Genomic DNA, 23,610 nt, shown 5'->3' with positions numbered 1-23,610 from the left:
TAATTTTCAGTAATTTTCCCAACATTGTTCAGGAGTTATGTAAATGGTTCTCTTTATGGTCCATTGAATCATTGGTTCACCCGACAAAGCTCTGCAAAAATAATTGGCAAAACTGAGCAAAACAGACAACATTGTGTCTAAAACAACACAATATTAACGTATTTATTTTATTAAGCTGTTGTATAAGATCAGTATCACATTTGCAGTCATCTCGTGCTATTCTGGACAACAACAAGAAAAACAGAACTTGTGTGATATTGCTTATACTGTATATCATGATGTAAATGTGAGGGCTTTTTAACACTGGCAGTTTTGTTGGAAACGGGGCACTGTTCACATGAAACATTGGTAATGTGAAAGCTGTCGTGCGGACCCGGGTGAGCTGAGTTTAGGGGAACTGAATTTGAGACTGAATTCTGATTCAGTTGCAAAACTTGCACTCGAACTCTGAATGTGAAAGCAACACTCGGGTGCGCAAGAAAAGCAACCTGCGCATGCGTTTTATCAGATGACGTATTTAGTGTAATGTATTTAGTTCAATAAAACACATGTAAGGGATGATAGTGTTGATGATTTACCTTGGATACAAGCGAGAGTAAGCCTGCATGTATATGTGTATTCGCGCATGGCACCGGCGGGAACAATCGCGCATTCGCGTTCTGACACGGACCACAACAAACGTGTCCAGTGTAAAGACGTTTTCCCCCAATTGACATTCTGACGGCATTCTATAGGCTTCATCACACGGTGAGTTGTTGCTGCAATCAACTGTATGAAATGTAAGATGACCTAAGTAGGAATGGGGCGGGGCAAGTTCTTTAAATGTGTTAATAATTTTAACACGTTATTTTTTACCGTAACTAATTAATCTAATTAACGCATTAAATCAACAGCCCTATTAAATATATAAATATTATAATTACTATTAAATATGATTTCAGTTATAGTTTCCAATCTACATTTTCAATTAAATTAAAATTGAAATAAAACGTGATTAAAGCTAAATGAAAAAAATAAATACATAAATAAATAAAAATGTACAAAAAAATTACCTGAAGTAAAAACTGCAAATATAAATATAAAAGTTATTATAGTATATAAATAATACTAAAAACAACAAATTAATCCATTAAATCCTAAACGTTGCAATTCCTAAAGTTACTATAGGCTCTTTGAAGCAAAATTTTATTGCCACTTGGTTACTAGGATTATTCATTTTGGACGCTGTGTAATATTAATACACACCTACACGTACACAATGTCTTAATAAAATGGGTTTGCTCTGAGTGTCTGATCTAGTCGACCGCTTGTGACGACAAACTATACGCAGGTCTAAAGAAAATAACATCAAAGCGGACCTCTTAAACTCCACAGAAACTTTAATAACGCCGGTGATTATTCATGCCGTATAATGTCCTCAGAGCGTTAAGAGCCTCAGGATGGTGAAGTTTTTCTTCACCCAAGTAAAACCTATTTTTAAACAGACGGCTGACTGCGAGGAGAAACACAGGGGATCATTCATCCTGACAAACACGGACATCATTAAAAAAACACCCACTGCTCTCCTCCTCCTGCTCTCCATACTGACTGCATCAAAGAGGAAGTTTCTCGCTCACGCTTTATCTCTCGCACTCTTTCTGTCAATTTCAGTTTTTTTCTTTGTCTTCTGGTAAAGTAAAACATAATAATAATAAGTAATGATCGGCTTTTCCAAATCATTGTCAGACACTGCCTCAGTATCACGTCTAAACTGGTCTAGACTATGTGTCATGATGTCAAATGCAGTCCAGATACGTCAAACTAGTTAGACTTTCAGCCTCAGGGGGCACATCTATGAGCCGTTTGATGCATTTTGCATGTTAAATAATTAACAAAATGTACAAAATCATAATCTCTAATCTGATTGGCAGGCTTTTACACATTTTATTTAAGGTAAACTTTTCCTTCACCTGGATGCAATATAAAAGTTACCAGGTTGATTAGGGCTGTCACTTTATGATTGAAATCAATTTTAACCAAATATGTACACTATTAATTTACACTAATAAAAATAAAGAATTCCGAAAGTGTACACTGCAAAAAATGCTTTTCTTACTTAGTATTTTTGTCTTGTTTTCAGTCCAAATATCTAAAAAATCTTACATTAAGAAGCATTTACTAGACAAGCAAAAGTTTTTGTCTTGTTTTGGGGGAAAATAACTAAAAAAATAAGGGAGTTTTTGCTTAAAATAAGCAAAATTGGCAGAATTGGCAAAATTGCCATTGGCAGATTATTTTGCTTATTTTAAGTTATTTTCCCCCAAAACAAGACAAGAACTTTTGCTTGTCTAGTAAATGCTTCTTAATGTAAGATTTTTTAGATATTTGGACTGAAAACAAGACAAAAATACTAAGTAAGAAAAGCATTTTTTGCAGTTTAGGAGGTGTTGCGAAAGCTAAAATACCCCCACCTTGCGCAGCTGGCAATGAAGTAACTGAGTGTCCCTGGGACATCAGTGCGGTCGGAGCGCGTCTTCTCAACAGCTGGACATATAGTGAATAAAAAACGCTCTGCTCTGGACCCCGAACATGTTGATCGACATGTTTCCTGTCCAATAATTTGTAATAGCCTTATTTGCACGTTTCATTATACACCTGCCTAGCCTAAGTTTCGTTTACGTTCAATTAAAAAAACACATGGCCTGTTCTCAAGTAAGTCCATTTAAAGTTTCATTTTTGAACAGTTGTCTATAATGAAATGAATCATTACGTGAAATAATTTTGGAGATTTTTGAATAGCCTAAATAATAAATGCAGCGCTGTTGTAGACTGCAACAGGTGCTTCTAGTCCACTGTCTGATTTGGAGAATGTAGTGGCCCTTCGTGTTTATCCTGCATGAACTTCACATTCAATGTAGGCTAGTCCTAGACTGGGTAAACCCAGCCTGATCTGCCGGCGATTTGATTTCGCCCTGCAACTCAGTCTGGAAACCTGTACATTCATTTCTAATGCTTCTGTTACACTTTTGCGGGAACCAATCACAGAACATGATGACGGATAGAGAAGCGATGGGTCGTTGCCCATTGATCACGCCTCTTGTGGCCTGATTGGTTGAAGGACTATCCAATTGCGTACAGAGTCATTTGAATTATACTCGTTTATCACGCCTCTTGTGCAGTAGAAAATACATAGTAGACTCCCCAGGCCAATGTTCAATCTTAAATTGAGCTTGGTCTGGTGATAGCCAGACAAGGCTAGTCCTTCAGTGAATTTTAAGTTTTATTTTCAACCTCTTTTCATGGGCTACACATGACATTTATAATCGTAAACACAGCCATGTTGAAGCATGCAGTAATGTTTTTCATTGATATTATGGCAGTCCACTCTGCTTATTGTTTTTCGAGAATGTTGCACTCCTGTTTTTCATTGTGCACGAAACTTCATGCCAATAAATCATCAGAAATATTGCTGACTTGTGCGTCTCAAGCGCCCTCTTTACGTTCGTCCTAATGCCTTTTAGTTGTCCGTGGATTGGCCTATATTTGGCGTTGAAAATGGAAACGTCTTTAGACATGGAAAATCGATTTTACAATCGATTCAATGAACACTTATGTCTCAAAAATCGAACCAGATTTTTTCACAAAAGTGACAGCCGTAAGGTTGATACAATGTGGATTTCTGAGGAAGAGAAATGTACTGTGTTTGACAATGCTTGTGATACTCATGGCATTGAGTCTTTGAAAGAGGAGTTTTCAAGGATATTCCGCTAAGTTAGCAGCACTTCAGCTGGATATGCTTGAGAACACATGGATTTTCATTAAATTATGTAAATGATTGATTAAAAGAGACATTTTTAGGTAGTATTTGCTAAGTGCATTGTGTCATTAGCTTAGCAACATGCTAACATCATTAAGGTCTTTGCAAACAGTGAGGTTGTTTTTTGTGGGCGGAGCCTACCTGGTGTCAGAAAAGAATAGCTTTGCAGTAGCGGTCTATGTAAGCCACAGAATTAAAAAAATAACATAATAAAAACATATTTCCGAGTTCATATCTCACATTTCTGAGTGTAAAAATCAGAATTGCAAGATATAAACTTGCTATTCTGTCTTTTTCCCTTGCTAGTTTAAATGCTGAAATTCTGACTTTCCCCCTCGAAATTGTGAAATAACCCCTTACAACTATAAAGTTGTAAGGTCCAAACTGGGAGATATAAACTCGCGATTGTGAGAAAAAAGTCAGAATTGTGATATAAAAATGTTATATTACATTATGTCCCCTATGAACTGCATATGTGAATATTATGTAGACCCATAGTCGTAACTTGTGGGTGGGACATGTCCCCACCACTTTTTTGAAACATCTCGCTACACAGACATTCCTATTACAAATGAAACATATCCAGTTGTGTTAATTTGTGTTAAATACACACACACACACTCCTGTCCCACCCACTTTTTAAAATAAAGTTACATAACTGTGTAGACCTATTGTTTACACAAAAGTCATGCTTTAATGGTACACTAATTGCCACAGGTTCCATCAAGCCAGTCTGTGGCTTGGAACCATACACGTTTAGATTCAAAGGGCATCTTCTACGACAGAAGACTATGAAGACTATCTTCTGGCATTCCAATTCTGATATCCAAATGCACAAGAAGACATTCTTTCTCTTATTATGGGGATTTTGCTCCACTATTTTTCCTTCCACTACAAGGGGCGCATAGCTGCAAGTGACATAACTGTGACGTCGGCTCTCAATTGGTATTCAATTCACTGCGACAATTCATGTAAGAATGGTCTTATGCACAGATTACACAGAAATGGTTCTGCTCGTGCTCATGAATGAGGCTAATGTCTGAGGAAGGCTGTCACTGCAGCCTTATGAAAAAGTACACTTTAGCATACTTTAAAAGAGTGTTTTGACCCACTTAAGTACGACTTAAGTTAATAATTTTATGTAATTTCATAATTATTACCATGGTCTTTGAAAAAGGGTTCAAGTGTACTGCTGAATGTACTGACAAAAATCTACATATTTTAATTGAATTTCTAGTGAAACTTATGTATTTAAATATATTTGTTATTTAAATATAGTTGCAATTGAATACATTTAAAATAATAACACACTACAGTTAAAATTATAATCAAGTACTTTACATGGGCTTTAGTATTAACAGAAGATTATTAAAAATAATGGAAATAAATCTGATACGAATTGGATATGTGACATCTGACATGTAAGCGGACAGATCGGATATTCCCGTCAATGCGAGTCGTACGTCCTTGAAAAAGCGACAGTGGCGAATGACGTCACCTCAGGTGGATGGTAAACGGGATCACATGACTCTTTTAAATGGCGCAATGGAGGACTAAGGCTCAACCCAGTGGAGTTGTGCTGAAGTTTAGTCTTTTAAGCTTTCGGGTAGTGCTCGGCGGTATACCGGTTCATACCGAATACCGGTATTTATTTATTTTATGATATGAATTTTGATGATACCGCAGTACCGGTATATGTATTGGTACATTGTTTGAGAGGGGACCCATTTCATTGATGCACTGTAGAAAGAGCAGTCAGAGCACAGTTGAAATCGCATTACAGCCTGTGGCTGAATCCTATTCTCTCATTCACTATTCCCTAAATTATCACTTTATTTGAAGGAGTGAATGAAAACATGCGTGAAGTCGGACAGCGTTGTGTGTACATCGGCTGTACACTCGTTATAGTGGTGCGATGGGATAGAATGAGTGCACTCAATAACGTCCACTAAGGTTTCGGACACCACTACAAAGCGCTGTCCCCTCCAAATAATGCTATATTTGAGGTTATGGGGGCGATGTCGGATTCAGCCCTTGATTATAGTTGAGAATTCAAACTACACGCGGCGCGCGAGAGAGAGCGTTTTCTGCGCGGAGCACCGCGTTGAGTTTTACAACGCTCACCACATGGATCATATATCACTGATATAGACCGGAGCGAGCACGTTAAAAAATGTTATGGACATATTTCATAAACTCTACTGCTCTATACATGAACCAGAAGCGTGTATGCGCGCATATTTCATCACGTCTTATTAAAATGAAATGTATGCACTGATTACACTGATAACCTATGTCGGATCACGAACGCGCTGACACGATGGATTATTCAAAAGACAATGATGTAAGTTAATAAATAAACTGACAATTCAAAGAACAATGGGCCAAAAAGAAACTGCTTTATTCTTTCTGTGTTAAACTGATGTGATTCGTTCAGAGAGTGCTCTTAAATGTATTGCAAATATCCGCGTTTCTCCTCGTTTTGGCAGTTTGTTGTTATATAGGGTTAGATTTTTAAAATGCCTAAGGTGCCCGCAACTCAACTTTTAATATTCAGGTGTCTGTAAGTATGACTCTGAGTGTGTTGCAGGCCTGTGTTTTATTGGTTGTTGTCTCTCCACAGCATCATTGTAAACCTGTAGACCTATTAACTCTAGTGTGGAATTTTTCTACAATATTCACTCGTCATGACAGTAAAACAGGGCATTCTAGTCAATCTCCTGCAGTATTTCCTCTCTCAATCAGTAGAAAATGTGATTAACACCCTGTCATGCATAGGGGAAAAAATACCGTCATATACCGTGAAACCGATATAATTTAGAAAAATACCGTGATATACATTTTTTGTCATACCGCCCAGCACTACTTTCGGGGCAAAGAAACTTTGATCTTGAATTATCATTTCATCTGCATCCATTGCATTTTTACTTCCTTTTCGGCCTAAGCTTTCCCAGGTCAGACGTCTACCTTGGGTTGTTTCTCCAAGTGTATAGTGTAAATGCAGATATCGGATATGGGTCACTTTTAAAAGATGTAAGCTGGTCGTCAAAAAAAATTGGATATATTCAAGAAACCTGCAATGTAAATGCGGCCTTAGAGTTTTGTATGTTTTCGCTGTTTTGCAAATAAGAGAACCTAGGTTGCTTCCTTCACTAATGAGAAAAAAAAATGTTTGAGTGCACCTTTAAGTAGCCGTGTAATAAGCAGGATAAATGTAGAGTCAGACATTCATTATCACAAGATAAACACTGACAGATTTGATCAGGACTCCAACATGAAGCAGATATTTTGTTCATTGCTACTGCACACTCTGTGCTCTCTTTCTTCTCACATAACAGAATAATTTCAACTCAAATCAATATTTTATGTCCTTTATTTATTTATCTGGTAAGTAGCCGTGTAATGAGCTTTGCACCAGGGCCTCGATCTCCCAGTCAGGGTTTATTTTGTGATAATGACCGGCTAACTGTTCCACCATTACCATTCAAGTTTTGTTTGTCAGTGAAATAATCAGTCCGGAATGGACAGATGTTCTGACCTCAAAGACTACACACATTTTCCACTTTTTTCATACAAGAAACTGAGCAACCTCTTTGTTTAATGGCAGTGCATTGTTGTGTTATCATCGAATACTATATGCCACATAAAAACTAAATAAACAATGTTTAATTGTTGTCCAGACTTTCTCTTCCTATAAGCTGAATTACATATGTTAAGCCTATAATAAAAAATCTGGAACAGTGTTCATGCTGAATCCAAATTAACATTTCTATTTATTAATGACTAATCATTGCAAAAACTGTATCATCACACAGCTCTGTATATAAAATTCAGGTTGTATATTAAATGCAACTTTATCCACATACATATAGTACACTCACGATATATATACAGTACTACACAGTAAAATTGCTTGATTTTTTTAAATATTTATAATTAAGCTATATGTCATATGCTGAAGTAAATTTCTGGATTATTAACGATTAAAAGAAAAAACAACAACAAGAACCGTACAGAACCGAAAACCGTGACCCTAAAACAGTGATACGAACCGATCCGTGGGTTTTGTGAACCGTGCCACCCCTAGTAGACATTATAAGAGATTCTGCAGTCAGCTTCAATTATTATAAGATAATGTTGCAAGACGCAATGAACTAAGATGAGTGACAGCGTTTGATTATAAAGGAAGAGTGCTTTTTACTCGCTTCTTGCCATGCCAAACCCGGCATTCAATATGCTTGCTATTTCAACACATTTCTTTGAGTGTTGTCAATAGTGGCTGTCACTGATATACCTGCTTTTGGAGATAATTATGTAAAATGCAATTTATCATCGTGCAAACTGAAAGCACAAGCTTTTGTGTTAGATTATGCTGTAATGCTACATAGCATACATATACATAATTGTGGCGGGCAGCGAGGCTGAGGGACCGTGAGAGCGGGACGAGGCCGCGCTCATTATTATGATGATGAGCGCCAGCTGCGTGCCGCATTGGCCTCGTCTCTCGCGGAGGAGTGACGGGAGTATAAAGGAGGAGCGACGACAGTGAAGGACGAGAGAGGACCAGGCCTGGACTATGATTTGTATTTTTATTTATGGTTTTGTTTATGTATGTCTGCGGCAGTCGTCCGTGAGGGGCTGCCGCTTTTACTTTCACTTTGTTTGTTTGATTAAAGTTTATTGTTTATTGTTCGCCGGTTCCCGCCTCCTTCTTCCCACACGAGCTCTCTGTCCCATCGGATCTTCACTCGCTCCAGCACCACCGCCTCGGGCAGCTCTCACGGTCCCTCAGCCTCGCTGCCCGCCACAATAATATATCTAACTTTTTTGCTCACATACTTTCATTGCATAGAGCGGAATATAGCATATCGAATCATAACTGCCTGATTTCTGATCTGATACTGTTCCATTGGGCTGTGATTATGGGGCGTGTTTCAACCGAACCAGGAGAGAAAATGCCTCTGCACTCAATTGGATAGACCTACAACCAATCAGAGCAACGGAGTAAGTGACGTATGTTGAGCGACGCATAGTTGTCAACAGAACTCAACCGCACGCACGCTGGAAGAAGTAGAAGAAGATGAGTGTAAACAATCTTTGCTGGTGTTGTAAAAAGAATTTAAGGATACACGGAGTACTTACCAACACGATCATCATTTTTGAGAGAAATAGTAAAGGTGGTATACAAACAATTTCTCCGTTCAGGATTAGAACGAATTCAACCCAAGCGCTTTTTGGTGATGTGAATGATTATGATACTGTTGATCACCTGTCCATCATCATATAAAGGCCGCCCAGACAAGTTGATTGGTCCAATCTTCCCGACCTCAAATGTTGTGGGCTAAGTTCGGCTGGCATCCAGGCTAGCTATTTTTGTCTCTAAATGTAAAGTATATTATCACCCAGCTCCAATCTATAGAAGCTTGTTTCCGCCTTGGAATAAAACATAAAAAGGTAATTGTGACTTTTTATCTCGCAATTCTGAGATTCTTTTTTTTTTTATCAGAATCGCCAGATAAAAGATTTTTCGCAATTGCAAGAAAATGTGAGGAAAAAAAGTCACAATTACCTTTTTTATTTTTTCCTTTCACAATGTATTTTGTGAAAAGCGTAATAGAAATAAACTGGACTTGACATTTGACTGATATAAGAGTTTATTTTATTATATAAACACAGTACCTTGTTGAGGCTCCGGGCAGCACTGTCTTTTCCCCCAGGGGTGAGATTCCGAAGTTGGATGTCCAGCAGGTCGATGAGGTGTCCCATGGCCCGTACGGTGTAGGTTATGTCCCCCGCGTGCATGTGGCCCTTGGTCTGTTCGGAAAGCTCACGGGAGATTATAGCAGCAGGCTCACCTGCTCTGATCTACAACACACACAAACAAACACACAAACTGTGAACACTAAGTCTAAACTCATCACACAAACTGGAGTGAATGCATGTTTGTAAGTGTGTGTGTGTGTGTGTGTGTGTGTGTGTGTGTGTGTGTGTGTGTGTGTGTGTGTGTGTGTGTGTGTGTGTGTGTGTGTGTGTGTGTGTGTGTGTGTGTGTGTGTGTGATAGTGTGTAAACAGTCACACTGTAAAACTTTTCAGGGGAATCAACCAACAAATTGCTTAGTTACAGCTGTCTTTGCATATTAAACTGGCATAAGAGAAAGTGTTTAACATAAGAAAAATTGCACACATACATAACCTTTAACTAAACTTCACTACAAAAAAAAAACACTTTATTGTTTGTTTTTTATCTGGTTCATTTACACAAACCATCTGAATGAATTGATTTACTAAAATGATTATGCTGCGTGGAAATGTAGCTTTCTGACAGTCAGCAAAACTGAAGGTGTTAGAATAGGTGTTAGTGTTCCTGTAGCTCAAACAGTAGAGCGTGACGATAAACAACACCAAGGTCATGGGTCATTTGATTCCCAGTAAATGCATGAGATACTATGTATACCTTGAAAATCATCTTTGATAAAAGTGTCTCAGGGATGTAAACTCATCAAGGGGGGACGCAGGTTTAGGAATAAAAAACTCACTAAGATAAACACTAGCCCCAATACAGCTTAAAAAAAAACTATTACTAAATATATATATATATATATATATATTATATATATATATATATATATATATATATATATATATATATATATATATATATATATATATATATATTATTATTATTTTACTATTATTATTAACTAGGGATGCCACAATTCTCAATATAATATTGAACCGTTCGGTACGGCATTCGCGGTTCAATACTTGTGAATCGTGTTTTTTTCGGTTTTGCATTTAATTAATTATTTTTCTACAAATTCTATCATTTGCCTCAATCCCAATACTGAACAACACGACATACATTCACATCACACGTTAGTGGTGGAGTTATACTCACGGAACACTATAGTTATTCACAATCACGAAAGGTCATTATTTGCATGCGTTTTAAATGCATTTTTGCATGCTGGTTTAATTCGCGTGTACGGTTTTAACATGCGCTTTTCCGAGCGCGTGCACTAAACGCCTGTCAAACACGCGATTACAGGACTAAGTAGTCGTCTTACTGCGCTAATACTGTCAAATACACACAAGGTTAACATAAACACAGTCGGTTATGTCTAAAGTGAAAGTAAAATCGCCTGTAAAAACCCGTAAAATTGTTTTATTTTTATATTCATTCATTCAATTTCATACTTTAATACTGCTGTACAGCTCTGAGCTGCCAGTGTAAATCTTTATATATTTATTTTATATTATACAATATACTAGGAATACACGTTTTTTTTTTTTAAAGTAGCCTAAAGTTTTAAGTTTAAGGTTTTTCAATTATTTTAATTAAAATAAAGAAAAAGTGTACTGCACTAAATTTTTTTATTTTTTCTCCTTAACCTCTTGCTGTTCCTGTCGCCTAAGAATAGAATAACAAAACATTTATGTGACAAGCCATCAGAACCGAACCGAACCGAAAACCGTGGTTAAAAACAGAGGTATGTATTGAACCGTGGACTAACTGTATTGTTGCATCCCTATTATAAACATCACTTTTTTAAAGCTATATCGTGGCTATCCATGTTTTTTTTATCCATAAAACTGTGTTCTTATATCCTTGTATTTAAATTTATTTAAAGTACACTTTTTAAGCTGACACATTAAAAAATAAAAATAAAAATTATTTCTTACTGGACCATCTTCGTGTATTCAATTATAATACTTATATTTATGGCTATTTTAACTTCTTTACTTTCAAACTTTTAACCATAGAGGATTTATTTATTTTATTTATTTATGGAAAACCGCAAGGAGACCTTAAAGCTTCTCTTTTGTTGTAACAGATTTATAAATAATTCTTATGACAAATTTGGGAAGATGGTTGGTGCAGGTGGCGTTTTTTAAGCAACCCTATGGAAGTAAATTAATGACAAATATCTTTGAAACAAAAAACATGATGAATTGCATTAATTGAAAAAAAAACAACATTATATTAACATCTCGGGTTACTTGACTGTAACCCTGTTCTCTGAAAACGTGGGAACGAGATGCTGCGTATTCATACGCTAGGGGAATATTCTTTGTTTGACATTCGGTTGTGAAGCATGTGTGACAAACACGGCAAATAACCTCTGACGATGACGTCACTGGAACGCATGCTTGTGAAAGGCTATAAACAGACATGAAACAGGTGCATCTTCAGGTATCAATTTGCATGAAGAGACACGCCCCCAGTGTGACAATGAAGCGCAGCATCTCCTTCCCTCTTTTTCAAGGAACAGGGTTATAGTCAAGTAACATGAGATTTTCAAGAGCTACTTTCAATGCCGTGAATTCATATGCTAGGGGAACGAGAATACCAAGGCCAGCGCACTAGGAAGTGTCTGGACTCCTCAAGGTTGTGTAGTGTGTGAGCACAAACGTCAAAAAGGTCTCATGAACTTGGGATGTCGACTCATGGACATGTGAGCCTGTAGTAGCATGAATATCCCAAATCTGATATGAATATAATATATGAGTATAAAATCTGATGAATGTGTGCAGAGATGCCTCAGCCGCCTAGCTCCACAAATGAAGCGGGGGCGATCAGAGGGTGTTTTCCCAATGGAGCTTTGTCTATCAGGGCGTGGCAAGCCAATAAGGTGGCCACAAATACCCTAAGAGTAGTGGGGCACGTGCCTGCTGACAACTTTTCCTGTAGAAAACAATCTGGCAGTGAACTAGGTCTGCACGGTGTGCAAGTACACCATCGTTCAAAGGCACACCATTTAAGGGTATAAATTCTTCCAGTGGAGGGGACCCTGTCACTCTGAATAGTCTGTACCACATCAGCTGGAAGTTGATCATCTTTTAGTTGGTCCCCCCTCAGGGGCAAAACATGAAGGTTCCAAAGCTCGGGCCGGGGATGAAATATTGTACCCTGCGCCTGAGACAGAAGGTCAATCCTGATCAGAATCGCCCAGGGCAAGGCATCGAGGAGGTATATTATCTCCTAGAACCAAACTCTGGTTGGCCAACGAGGTGCTATAGAGGCAAGACCTTTGTTGATGGACCTTTTGGTGCTTCTAGTCTGATGCTTCACCTCTGAGATAGTAGCATCTCTTCTAGTAATTAGTTACTTTCCAAAACTGGTGCACATGTGTAAAGTCAATAGGTCAAATAGATGCACCAATCTCAACGGCAGTATTTTACATTGCACATTCTCTGCAGATCAAATCATCCTGTGTTTCTCTGCTAGAACTGGGCAAAGACTTAAGAAGCGAATGACTCTTGACTTCCCAGACAGTACAGCTCTGTTCTTTTAAGTCAAGGCAAAAACATGAGCGTAGACGAGAGCCACACACTCTTGCATTGAGTTTAATCAAAACACTCCTCCTGCTAAAGGAAGCAATGTTTATTTGCTAATGAGACACAACAAGATGTTGTCTTCTGGGCTGCCTGCCGGCTCTACACTTCGTTCATGGCTCAATGTTTCTCCTGGTTTCCACGTCAGCGCTGTTTGATCGGATATCTGTGGTTTATATAGCAGAGAATTCTGCGCCAAACGTTTCCACTAGATCTGGCAGTAGCGACGTTATTAATTCTTTGGTGAATTCAAACTCTTTCTCACTGGATCTCCCAGTACAGTGTGGTAACGGTGTCGCACGATCGAGATCGGCCCGTGTATGAGCTCACACTGCGCTGTCTATTATTGCTCTGAGCGCATAAACGGTCTGCGCAGCTCAAACAAATAGCACAAATGTTGTTTGTTGTGTATCTCTATGGCAAACACGTGGGAGGAGGGCTGAGCCCATTCGGACTGTACTTTAGCCTGTTAGTCAACACATCAAAATCAGTCTACTTTAAGCATAATGGAAGATTATTAAAACAATTTAATATGTTTTTTAAAGTAAAATCTTTGACATTATTATGAAGCACACTTTTTGAAAGTGCACTTAAGGGTGTTAAGCAGTCATAGAAGTGTGATTTCTTCAAGTACGCTTAAGAGGCCTTTTATTTCATTAATATTATATAATTTTAAAAGTACAGTGTGTGTGGTCCTGGTTTTCCCTACATAATAGGGACCAAATGCAGCCACAAGTATAGTAATACCAGCAAATGTTGACTTTGTGGGTGCATTTTTGGTACCCCATGAGGAAACACGGTTATAAATCATACAGAATGATCTTTTTTGAAAATCTAAAATAGCAGACAGTTTTTTTGTGATGGGTAGGTTTAAGGGTAGGGGGATAGAATATACAGTTTGTACACTATAAAAAACATTATGTCAGTGGAATGTCCCCATAAAACTGAGTGTGTGTGTGTGTGTGTGTGTGTGTGTGTGTGTTTCTCAAACCTTCTGGTTGATGATGTTGACCCATGTGGAGGTGCAGTTGCTGAGGTTGGGCCCCTGCTGGTCCCACAGTCCCTCGGGACCCTGACAGGTAAACACGGCCGTCCCTGCACAGAGACATGTGGCATTACTGCCTATCACTGTTCTGTGTTCATATCATGCTTTGTTAGAGGAAGATAAACACATGCACAATAACATTAAAAGAGTCCCGTCCGTCACTGCTGCATCCAGAAATGACAAGAAACTCTGTGATCAAACGTCTACGATCATAAAAGAATGTGTAATTACTTCCTCTGATGGAGATAAAATCACTGCAGTGTGTATGTGTGTGTGTGTGTGTGTGTGAGAGAGAGAGAGCTGTAACTACAGCCAGATGCAGAGATGTGTGTGTGTTCCCTGGAGTGCAATGGTAAAGGTCAATTAAAGCTCATGGTGGGAGACATCTTATTCTCGGCTCTAATTAGAAGGACAGAAGGGGGAAAAAATGTCATATTCTTCCACTTGGGTGACTCTATCAGCACTCAGGTGCGATCACTCACAGACACACACATTCACACACACCAGATGTCCTGCTGCTGCCAGACCCAACAAAAACACTAACAACAGAAATGTGGTTAAAGACACTAATGTTCAATAAACAAATGCATGCATTAATAACATGATAACAACCAAACCATACCATATAGCCAAACCATATAGTCCATTAGTCACAATATAAGGGACTGTTTATAAATTTAGTAATGTTGCAGTAATTTATTAATCCTTGTAAAAACAGCAAATTATGTTACAATACTTTTTTAATCTATTATTTATTTACTTATTTTAACTATTTATTTATTTTTATGTTTTTTTTTTACTTTTTATTTACATTTATGCAACAATGTAATTCATGCAATAAAATATATATTTATTGTTACATCCTTGTAAAAACAGCAATTATGTTACAATACTTTTTTGCTTTGAATTGTATTATTTTTGTATTAATATTATTAATGTATCTATTATTTATTTACTTATTTTAACTTTTTTTTTATATTTACATTTATGCAATAATACAATCATGCAATAATTTATGCAATAAAGAAATGTTGCATCCTTGCATCCATTATTTTTTTATTTTTTTATTTTACATTTATGCATTTACTTTTACATTTATGCAATATGCAAATTGTTACATTGTGCTTTTAATTTTATTTTTTTATTAGCAAATTACACTTTTAAAATAAAAGTTTTACTGTTACTTTTGATCAATTTAATGCATCCTTGCTGAATAATATATACATTTATCAAACTTTTGAAAGCTAGTGTATATATTAGGGTAGGGTATTAAAAGAAAATCGATAAAATGCTAGTATTTGTTGTTGCTGTTGTTTTGATTGATAGTTTATGAAGATGTGAATGTAGTACATGTTACTCTAAAAAATGGCCAGAGGACAAATCCTCCAACTGCAGCTCCAGTCTGGCGCTTTGAAAACTTCAAGAACAAACAACTAATCATGAAGAAACTGCCAATCACCCGAAACCATGGAAACCAGCCAATCTGCAGACTGGAAATGTTTTGATATGAGCAGGATGCAGCAGGAGAAATGAAGGGGAAAATTATTTAGGGAAAGAAAACTAGAGGAACCAGAGTAACAGACAGAGGTGAAAGATGATGACAAAATGAAAGAGAGAGAGAGTGAAGGGAGGATATTTCTCTCAGCTCTGCAGTGGCGTGTTTGATGCATGTGCTGCGTTTGTGTTATTTGTGCTCACGCTGTGCGCCGCCCGTCTGCTGCACATCCAGATATTCACTAATAACCACTGAGAGAAAAAAATACAATCCAAACAACACACCTGGGTTACCAAAACAAGGTGTTAAACATGTAGTGCCAAGGGTTTATTTGCTTTGTAAAAACTGGTCAGGGCATCACTATATGATTGCTAGCATGTTCTTGGTTAAGGTGACCAGATTTCTGAAATGGAAACCTAGTTCAGTGGTTAAAATATGATTTAAAGCTCACATGTTATTATCTATGATGGTGCAGGGCCTGTCCTAGTTGAGGGAGGACGGGTTGGCGGGGGGATTGAGTCCAATATTTGGTAATGGTGTGCAGTAGCGACAGATTTATAGGCTGTTTTTTGTAGGCCAGTCATATTTGACTGGGAACAACAAGTGTCCCAAAAAAGTACAAAATTAGTTGTAATTAGAAGTTGGTAAGTAGTTATACACTGTGCAAGCAAAGTCAGTATGTTTTTGTCCAATTCATTAATATTAAGTAACATATTTCGGAATAAAGAACATCCTCTCTGGTTCAAAATGACCCGAACTGAACATAAGGGTTCAAAAAAAATCTTGCTACGTGTACTGTGCCAGACTAACTGTGTCACAGCACTTCCAAATTGTTGGCCATTTGTTGATTTGATTGCTTATTTTGTTCTCCTAATTTGTAAGTCGCTTTGGATAAAAGTGTCTGAATAGCGCACATTTATGCCAAGCAAATGGATGGAAATTAGCTTTGTGCTAAATCCAGTGTATTTACGTCAATTTATATTGTACGTTCATCAATATGCATTGTCCCATCCAAATAAATACATTAATGAATGAATGAATTGCTTATGAACTAATTATGACAATGTTTACTTTATGGTGTTTATATAGTATGTTGTATACAGTTGTAAGAATGCATATTTTGTCTCCCTCATCTGAATTTTACGGAGCCCCGCACATGACATGCAGGAAAAAACTAGTAAGCTAAATTGCGCGCACATTTTACTTCTTTTTTGTGTGTGTGTGTGGGCTCCGTTAAATTTTAATGAGCAGCCTGCCTAAATAAAGCATCAACATTTTAAAAAATAATAAATCCCGGTGTATTTAGGGCTCTTTTATAAATAAAAGTCACACAGTGTGTCCAATTTCCACCCCAGTTATTATTTGGTTACACAAACTGAATTAAATTTAATTTCCATTTAATTTAAAGTAAACTAGCTTCTGTTTGGGATGCCCCGTCACAGGAAGTAAAGACTAAGAACATTATTTGACTATATTTTTATTAAATATATAGATTTTACTACCATTAGTGGTAATTAAAATGAAAGCAGAATTTTTTTATTTATTAATTTGAATTCAAAATATTAATTAAAACTAATAGTATCTCAGTAATGCCAAAATAACAATAGTATGGCAAAATCTGTTTATTACAGTCTGTTTAAATATATATATATATATATATATATATATATATATATATATATATATATATATATATATATATATATATATATATATATATATATATATATATATATATATATATATATATATATATATATATATATATATATATATATATATATATTAGTTAGTTAGTTAGATAGTTAGTTGTGCCCCTAAAGTTTCTAAGTGTGCTCCAATTCCTTTCAATTACTTGGGAAAAAAGTAAGCGTCAAGCCCTGCTGTATTGCAAACCCCTCCATGATGCAGTTGTTGTTGTTTTGCCGTATTACCTACCAACTCAACATCATTGCCATAGAAAGCAAATATTCCGGAAAACTCAAATCAAATCTGAACAGTTGCGATACACATTGTGGACAGTCAATAATTTTAGATCAGATTCCAATTGGATACACAAATAATCTCATTTGGACTGACAGTGTGAACGTAGACTGACTAGCTTATTCTAAGATCCTCGTATAGCCTACTAAATGAGGCAAGGGTGTAGAGAAACATTCAAGCTATTTTAAGGCATGAAGAAATTATTTTAAAAAACATTTAAATATGTAAATTTGATAATCAAAGATGAGTTTTAAGGGATAAAATGATTGACTTCAGGGGGGCTTTAAGAATCAACATTTAAAAATGTGTGCAAAAACAGGACAGTTACTAGGTAATTCCTTGAAAACCGCAACTTACCGATGGTTCCAGGTGGGCACGGCTGCTTGGCAACCTGACCCTGACGTGTTTTCGGCCAGGTGAGGGTGGAGTCGGTGACGGGGCTGCAGAACTCCACAGCGATATTGGGCAAGACAGAGGAAGGGTCGGAGCGCGTGGAGGCCTCGGGAAGAGACTGACGGTCTGACGTTGTGCTCCGTGTGCCCGGCGTCGTCGTCGTCGTGGCGGGTGATTTGGTTGTGGTGGTAGTTGTGGTGGTGGTGGAGGAAGTGGAAATGGTCGTCGTGGTGACGGTAACAGGGCGAGTTGTGGTGCGTGTGGTTGTTGTGTCCATTAAGACATTTCCCGAAGAGGAAGAATCTGGAATCAGAATGAGATTTTCTGTAATTATGATCGTTATCAGAAATAAATATTTAACTGGTACAAGTAGTAACATTTATCTAGCAGCAAATTGCTTTAAAGAAATCAACCAAGCAGTGTCACACAGGCAGAAATACAAAAGTTCAGTTTCCTGTTTTTTTCAATTAGTTACCTTGGTTATTCATAGTTTGATTAATTTGCACACCTGTTCTTCATTTATTGATTGGTTTGGTCTGTCTATTGAGCGTATATATATATATATCAAATCATCATATTCGAATGATTTCTGAAGGATCATGTGACACTGAAGACTGGAGTAATGATGTTGAAAATTCAGCTTTGACATCTCAGGAATAAATTACACTTTACCATATATTCACATAGAAAACATTTATTTTAAATTGAAGAAGTATTTCACAAAATTACTGTTTTTACTTTTTTGGATCAAATAAATCCAGACTTTGTGAGCAGAAGAGACTTTTTTTTATTTATTATTATTTTTTTATATTAAACATACAGATCTAACTTTTGAACGGTTCTGTAGGTCTAAAGTCTTTATGTAAAGAAAATGTATAGTCAGATTAATTATTTTAAATTAAATGCGCTTTTGTGAATAAGCAAACAATAAACTAAATCATTAAGTCTCCTCACATTCATTCTCTATAGTTCCCTCTGTCACATTCCTCATTGATATTCAGGGAAGGAGTCGTTGACGCCTCAGATGTGAATCGCATCATTATTCATGATGATCCACACCCTCCCCGCATACAGCCATTCTGACAATAAGTGTCTTACAAAAGGTAAATGACTATGATATTGTTTTGTATGAATGAGTGATCAAAATGGTTTTCACATTGTTTTGAAGAAAAAACTCTAGGCAACAACATCCAGTTCTGAAAAGCCTTGTGAACAAATGTTTAAAGTGTGTTAGAATACAGTGTGTTATGCTGAATACAGTGTAATCATACTTTAGCCATTAATACGGCTTTAAAGCAACTGAAAAAAAAACACAAATGTCAGAGCATTTCAAACTTCTCCAGGGCCACAAAATACCCTTAGGGTCCAAATAGATCAATTTCTCACCAATATTGCTACAGGTTGCGACAATTATTATTAGAGGTTTAAGAGCAAAAATATGATCTCACTGCCTACTGCTATTATATCAGACATGTTGCTATGGTAACTACACCTTCTACACATCTGTGAAATAAATAAACAACCACTAATGTCTATGGTGGTAACAACACCCTACACTTTACTTTTGTATAATAGGCAGAAACATCCACACCAGAGTTATTTTAGAATCACTATTAACTATTAACTCTTTCCCAGCCAGCCTTAAAAAAAATTGTTTTAGTTGCCAGACACCGGCAGCATTTTTGATAAGTTTCACAAAACTTTTATGGCCCCCAGAATACAGTATATTGTTGTATGAATATCTGAACATGCAATATATCAAAAGAAAAAACAGACCTTCTGCTTAAAAAAACAAACAAACATTTTATTCTAGCTTAATGCATTTTTTAACACTTGAATGTGGGTACTTAAAAAAAAAAAAAAGCTGGAAAAAAAAACATGTTTTTATCAAAGACTACATCCAGATCGAATTCAGAACAATGATCAAAACATAGATGGAGTAGATTGAGTCTATCAACACCCCCGAAGCTTCACAGTCCTAAAGCTCGTCCTGGGTCGACATTTCATTCAATAACATTAGCCAGTTTTGATTTATATGCTGTTTAATGTTGATGATCGCGTTATTTCTCATATGCATCTGCTCTTGTTTTTGCTTCTTCTTCACGTCTTTTGATCCAGAGATTCTGTACTCTTTCAGAAGATGTGTCATAGCGCCCCCTACAGAGTAACAATGAAAACATGGAAAGCCGGAAATTTCCGTCAATGGTGGGGAAGTGTTGTCTCATAAATGATGGAAATTTCAGTCAATGCCGGGGAAATAGTAAATATTTAGAATGATCGGTTTTCTTTTAAACATTAGTTAAAGCTTTTGTCATTTTGTTGTGTGCTTCTGTCATTTATAATTTTTTTTATCTATATTCATTTTTATTTAAGTTTTAGTTATTTTAGTACGTCAAGTTAAATTAAATATTTTGTAAAAAAATATATATTTCAGTTATTGTTTATTTTATTTGAAGTAACATTTTTTTTTATGGTTTTAGATTTATGGCTTTAGTATTAATTTACCAATTTACCATAAAAACATCTGACAAATGTGCATATTAAAAATATCAAGACATTTTGAGGTACAGTAGAATGGTCAATGGTATTTTCTTTTTTTACATAAAATGTGATACTTTAAAAAAAATAAAAAAGAATATATATGAAAAATACTACTATATTAGGCAAAGATAAACATTAATATTATTATATTACTGTCATTATCTAAAGTACACAGAACATAATATGCCCTTTTACAAAGTCTTGATTTAGTTTTTGATGCATAACCGTGAATTTACTAACGCAGCTCAACCAGGAATCATCTCAATTTTTTGGATGTCTTGGGTGGAAATTATTAAAATGAGGGATATTGTGAAGTGTAAAATCTCAATACTACAATCGAGGCGTCTGTAGTATTGAGAAACAGAAATAGTGCTTACTGATGATGACTCCCTTTGGAGTGACTTTGTGCTTTGCAGAATTTTTTTTAATGCTCAAACAGCAACATTACACACTAAAGAAAGATGGCCTAAAAAAAGCATAATAGGTCCTCTTTAAAAATGGTGAAATAGAAGGTTTGCTTTATAAAGTACAGATCAACACCATTATGAGGAACACAAGAAACACCTTCACTACACCAAACTGTTTTCATTCCAGTAATTGTTCATACATATAGTTTATATAGCTGTAGCGCAATTTTCAAAAATGAAAGCAAGCAAATAAAATAAAATAAATTTTGATTTTACGAAGTATGGCTGCTGCACAATTAATTCATTTTAATAAAAAAAAAAAAATTGTATTCAAAGTTGCAATTAAATGAAATACACGTATCATCTGCAGGCATGACAGGCTCCAACGTGCAAATACTCGATTTATCTATATATTTCAACATGCATGAAGTCAGTAAACAGACAGAATGATCTGCCGATGCAGCTGCTGTCAGTCCTCCAAACACAAATAAAGGACTAAAATGATCTGGCTTGGTTGTGTGAGTCTGTGATACACAGAGCCTCCAAGGGAGATAATGTGCTAATAAACACAGAAACGAGAGAGGGAGGGAGGAAAGCAAAGCAATAAGCAAACAGAAGAGACTCCGGAGGAATTATGGGAAAGTAATGACATAATTTAATGACATGTAGAAGAAAAGGAGGCATCAGCAAAGGCACTCACTCTGGAAGGAGACAATGACACAAAGCTGACTGTGAACCTTTATCATAATGTTACAGTCATGGTCCAGGGACCAGAAATCAGCCTTAAGGAATTCCAGAGGTACTTCAAAAACCTTAAATTAGAGGTTCAGAAGATTAAGAAAGATCCTGAAGTAGAGAGTCATGCAGAAGCCATGCAGATGCTGAATGGAAACGCCACGATGCATATAAAATCCAAAATGTGCATTAAAAAACATATGCACTCAACTGAGTCGGATAAAAAAAATTATCCGATAAGAAAACATGCGCATAAACTATGATGAAAACATTTACCGAATAAATTCCTTGCTGCGCATCAAAAAAGACATTTGCGGCATAACAGGATCAACTAGTGGACCGACGTCGTTGCAAAGCATCTGAAATGCTGTTTTGGTCATTCGGAAATGCCTTAGCAAAGTCTGTTCGTGGGTCAGTATAACTGTCTTACACGACAGCAGGTATCTGCTTTAGAAATGTTCAGTTAGGGCTGGGTGATTTTTCAGATTAATTTGAATGTAATGTTTTGCCGCGATTTTATTATTTTTAAATCATGAAGCAGTTTTGATTTATCGGTCTGCTGATTTTATCGGCCGATATGAGCCTGTCGCAGATATATCAGCATCGGCGTATAAGCCATAGATATGCCACCGATATGAACGTGCGCCCCACAGTGCGCAAATATGCACACAAAATTATGTCTTGTCTTGTCGTGAATCATCGTAAACATAGTCGGTTATGTCTTAAGTGAACGTAGGTGAAATTTGCCAGTCACCTCCAGCATTTTTGGCATTTTTCAAATGCATCTGCTTATATGAGATCGCTTGTTTCTGCTGCTTCTTCCCCTGTTTTTTGATCAGGTGATTCTGTACTCGTTCAGATGATGCGTAATCGCACGCCCTACCGTATAACAGTCAAAACATGGAAAGCCGGAAAATCACTCACTTCCGACCGAATAACTTGAAAAGACCTGAAAAGAACCTGAAAAATAACTGTTTTTCATTTGTATGTTTGTTCTGTTGTATTTATGTACAATGTATGTATATCATGTATATACTGTATTACATATACAGAACCAGTCAAAAGGCAGTTAAAAGTTTATACTGTACTATAATATATAGACATAAAGAATATCGGCCGATATATCGATATCAGACTTTTCTTACTCCCTAATATCGGTATCGGCTCCCAAAAACCCATATCGGTCAGGCTCTATTGACAATACAGAAATGATAACAGTTAAGGAAGAAAAATTATCTGACCACATGATGGCGTGCCTATTAACTTTATTAGCTCTATGAATGTAGAACACGTCACGTCTTAAGCAGGTGTTCACACCGAACACATCATGTCTTAAGCGGGTGTTACAAACGTTGAGGCAGTGGAATGGGAAAAAGTAAAGATATTAGACGTGAATTGAACCTTCTTCTAACTTGAGTGCCACGTTATTAGAATGTCGTTTCATGGGTGAGAGACACGAGTGCAACAGCCAAACATGTCCGCCAAACATCAATAGGAAAAATAGCTCTACTACTGAAGAACTACTACTGTATGTTTGATATTTCATGTTTGCATGATGGTGACAGGCTGAAAGGTGCTGTTATTTTCTGTTTTTACAAAGCATTTTCATGTTAATAATAGCCTATTACTGGGTTTATTTAATGGTATTACTTTGTGGCTAAGAAATATTTAGCATTGTTCTTATTTTATATTATTTATGAGTATATAGGATATGTTTAAGATACGTTTGTACAATATTTGCCTTCATATTTCATCATATTTTCTGCAAAGATATTAAACAAAAAAAGACATTTGTTTTACATTTACACCATGTTGATCACTTCAGATGTTACCAGAAATAATTTATAGTTACTTTTTTTGTTTTAAAGTTGACTAGTT

The 23,610-nt window shown here is 36.5% G+C and overlaps 1 protein-coding gene and 1 long non-coding RNA gene across 2 annotated transcripts in view; both read right to left on the bottom strand.

Moving 5' to 3' along the window:
- The window catches only part of LOC307122625, a 505,212-nt gene that overhangs the window by 238,189 nt on the left and 243,413 nt on the right, over nucleotides 1-23,610 (bottom strand). The window lies entirely within an intron of this gene.
- Nucleotides 1-23,610, bottom strand: part of LOC307122623 (adhesion G protein-coupled receptor L3) — a 307,023-nt gene that overhangs the window by 98,231 nt on the left and 185,182 nt on the right. The window contains exons 5-7 of the mRNA XM_079810734.1: nucleotides 18,014-18,352; nucleotides 14,125-14,228; nucleotides 9,476-9,661 (exon numbers count right to left, since the gene is read on the bottom strand). Of these exons, the coding sequence (XP_079666860.1) occupies nucleotides 9,476-9,661; nucleotides 14,125-14,228; nucleotides 18,014-18,352 (629 nt within the window). The remainder of the gene's footprint in view (nucleotides 1-9,475; nucleotides 9,662-14,124; nucleotides 14,229-18,013; nucleotides 18,353-23,610) is intronic.

This window comes from Gobio gobio, assembly GCF_949357685.1.
Source record: "Gobio gobio genome assembly, chromosome: 2".
Classification (NCBI taxonomy): domain Eukaryota; kingdom Metazoa; phylum Chordata; class Actinopteri; order Cypriniformes; family Gobionidae; genus Gobio; species Gobio gobio.
Note: the sequence above shows the minus strand (reverse complement) of the source record. Positions and strands in the feature narration are given on the sequence as shown.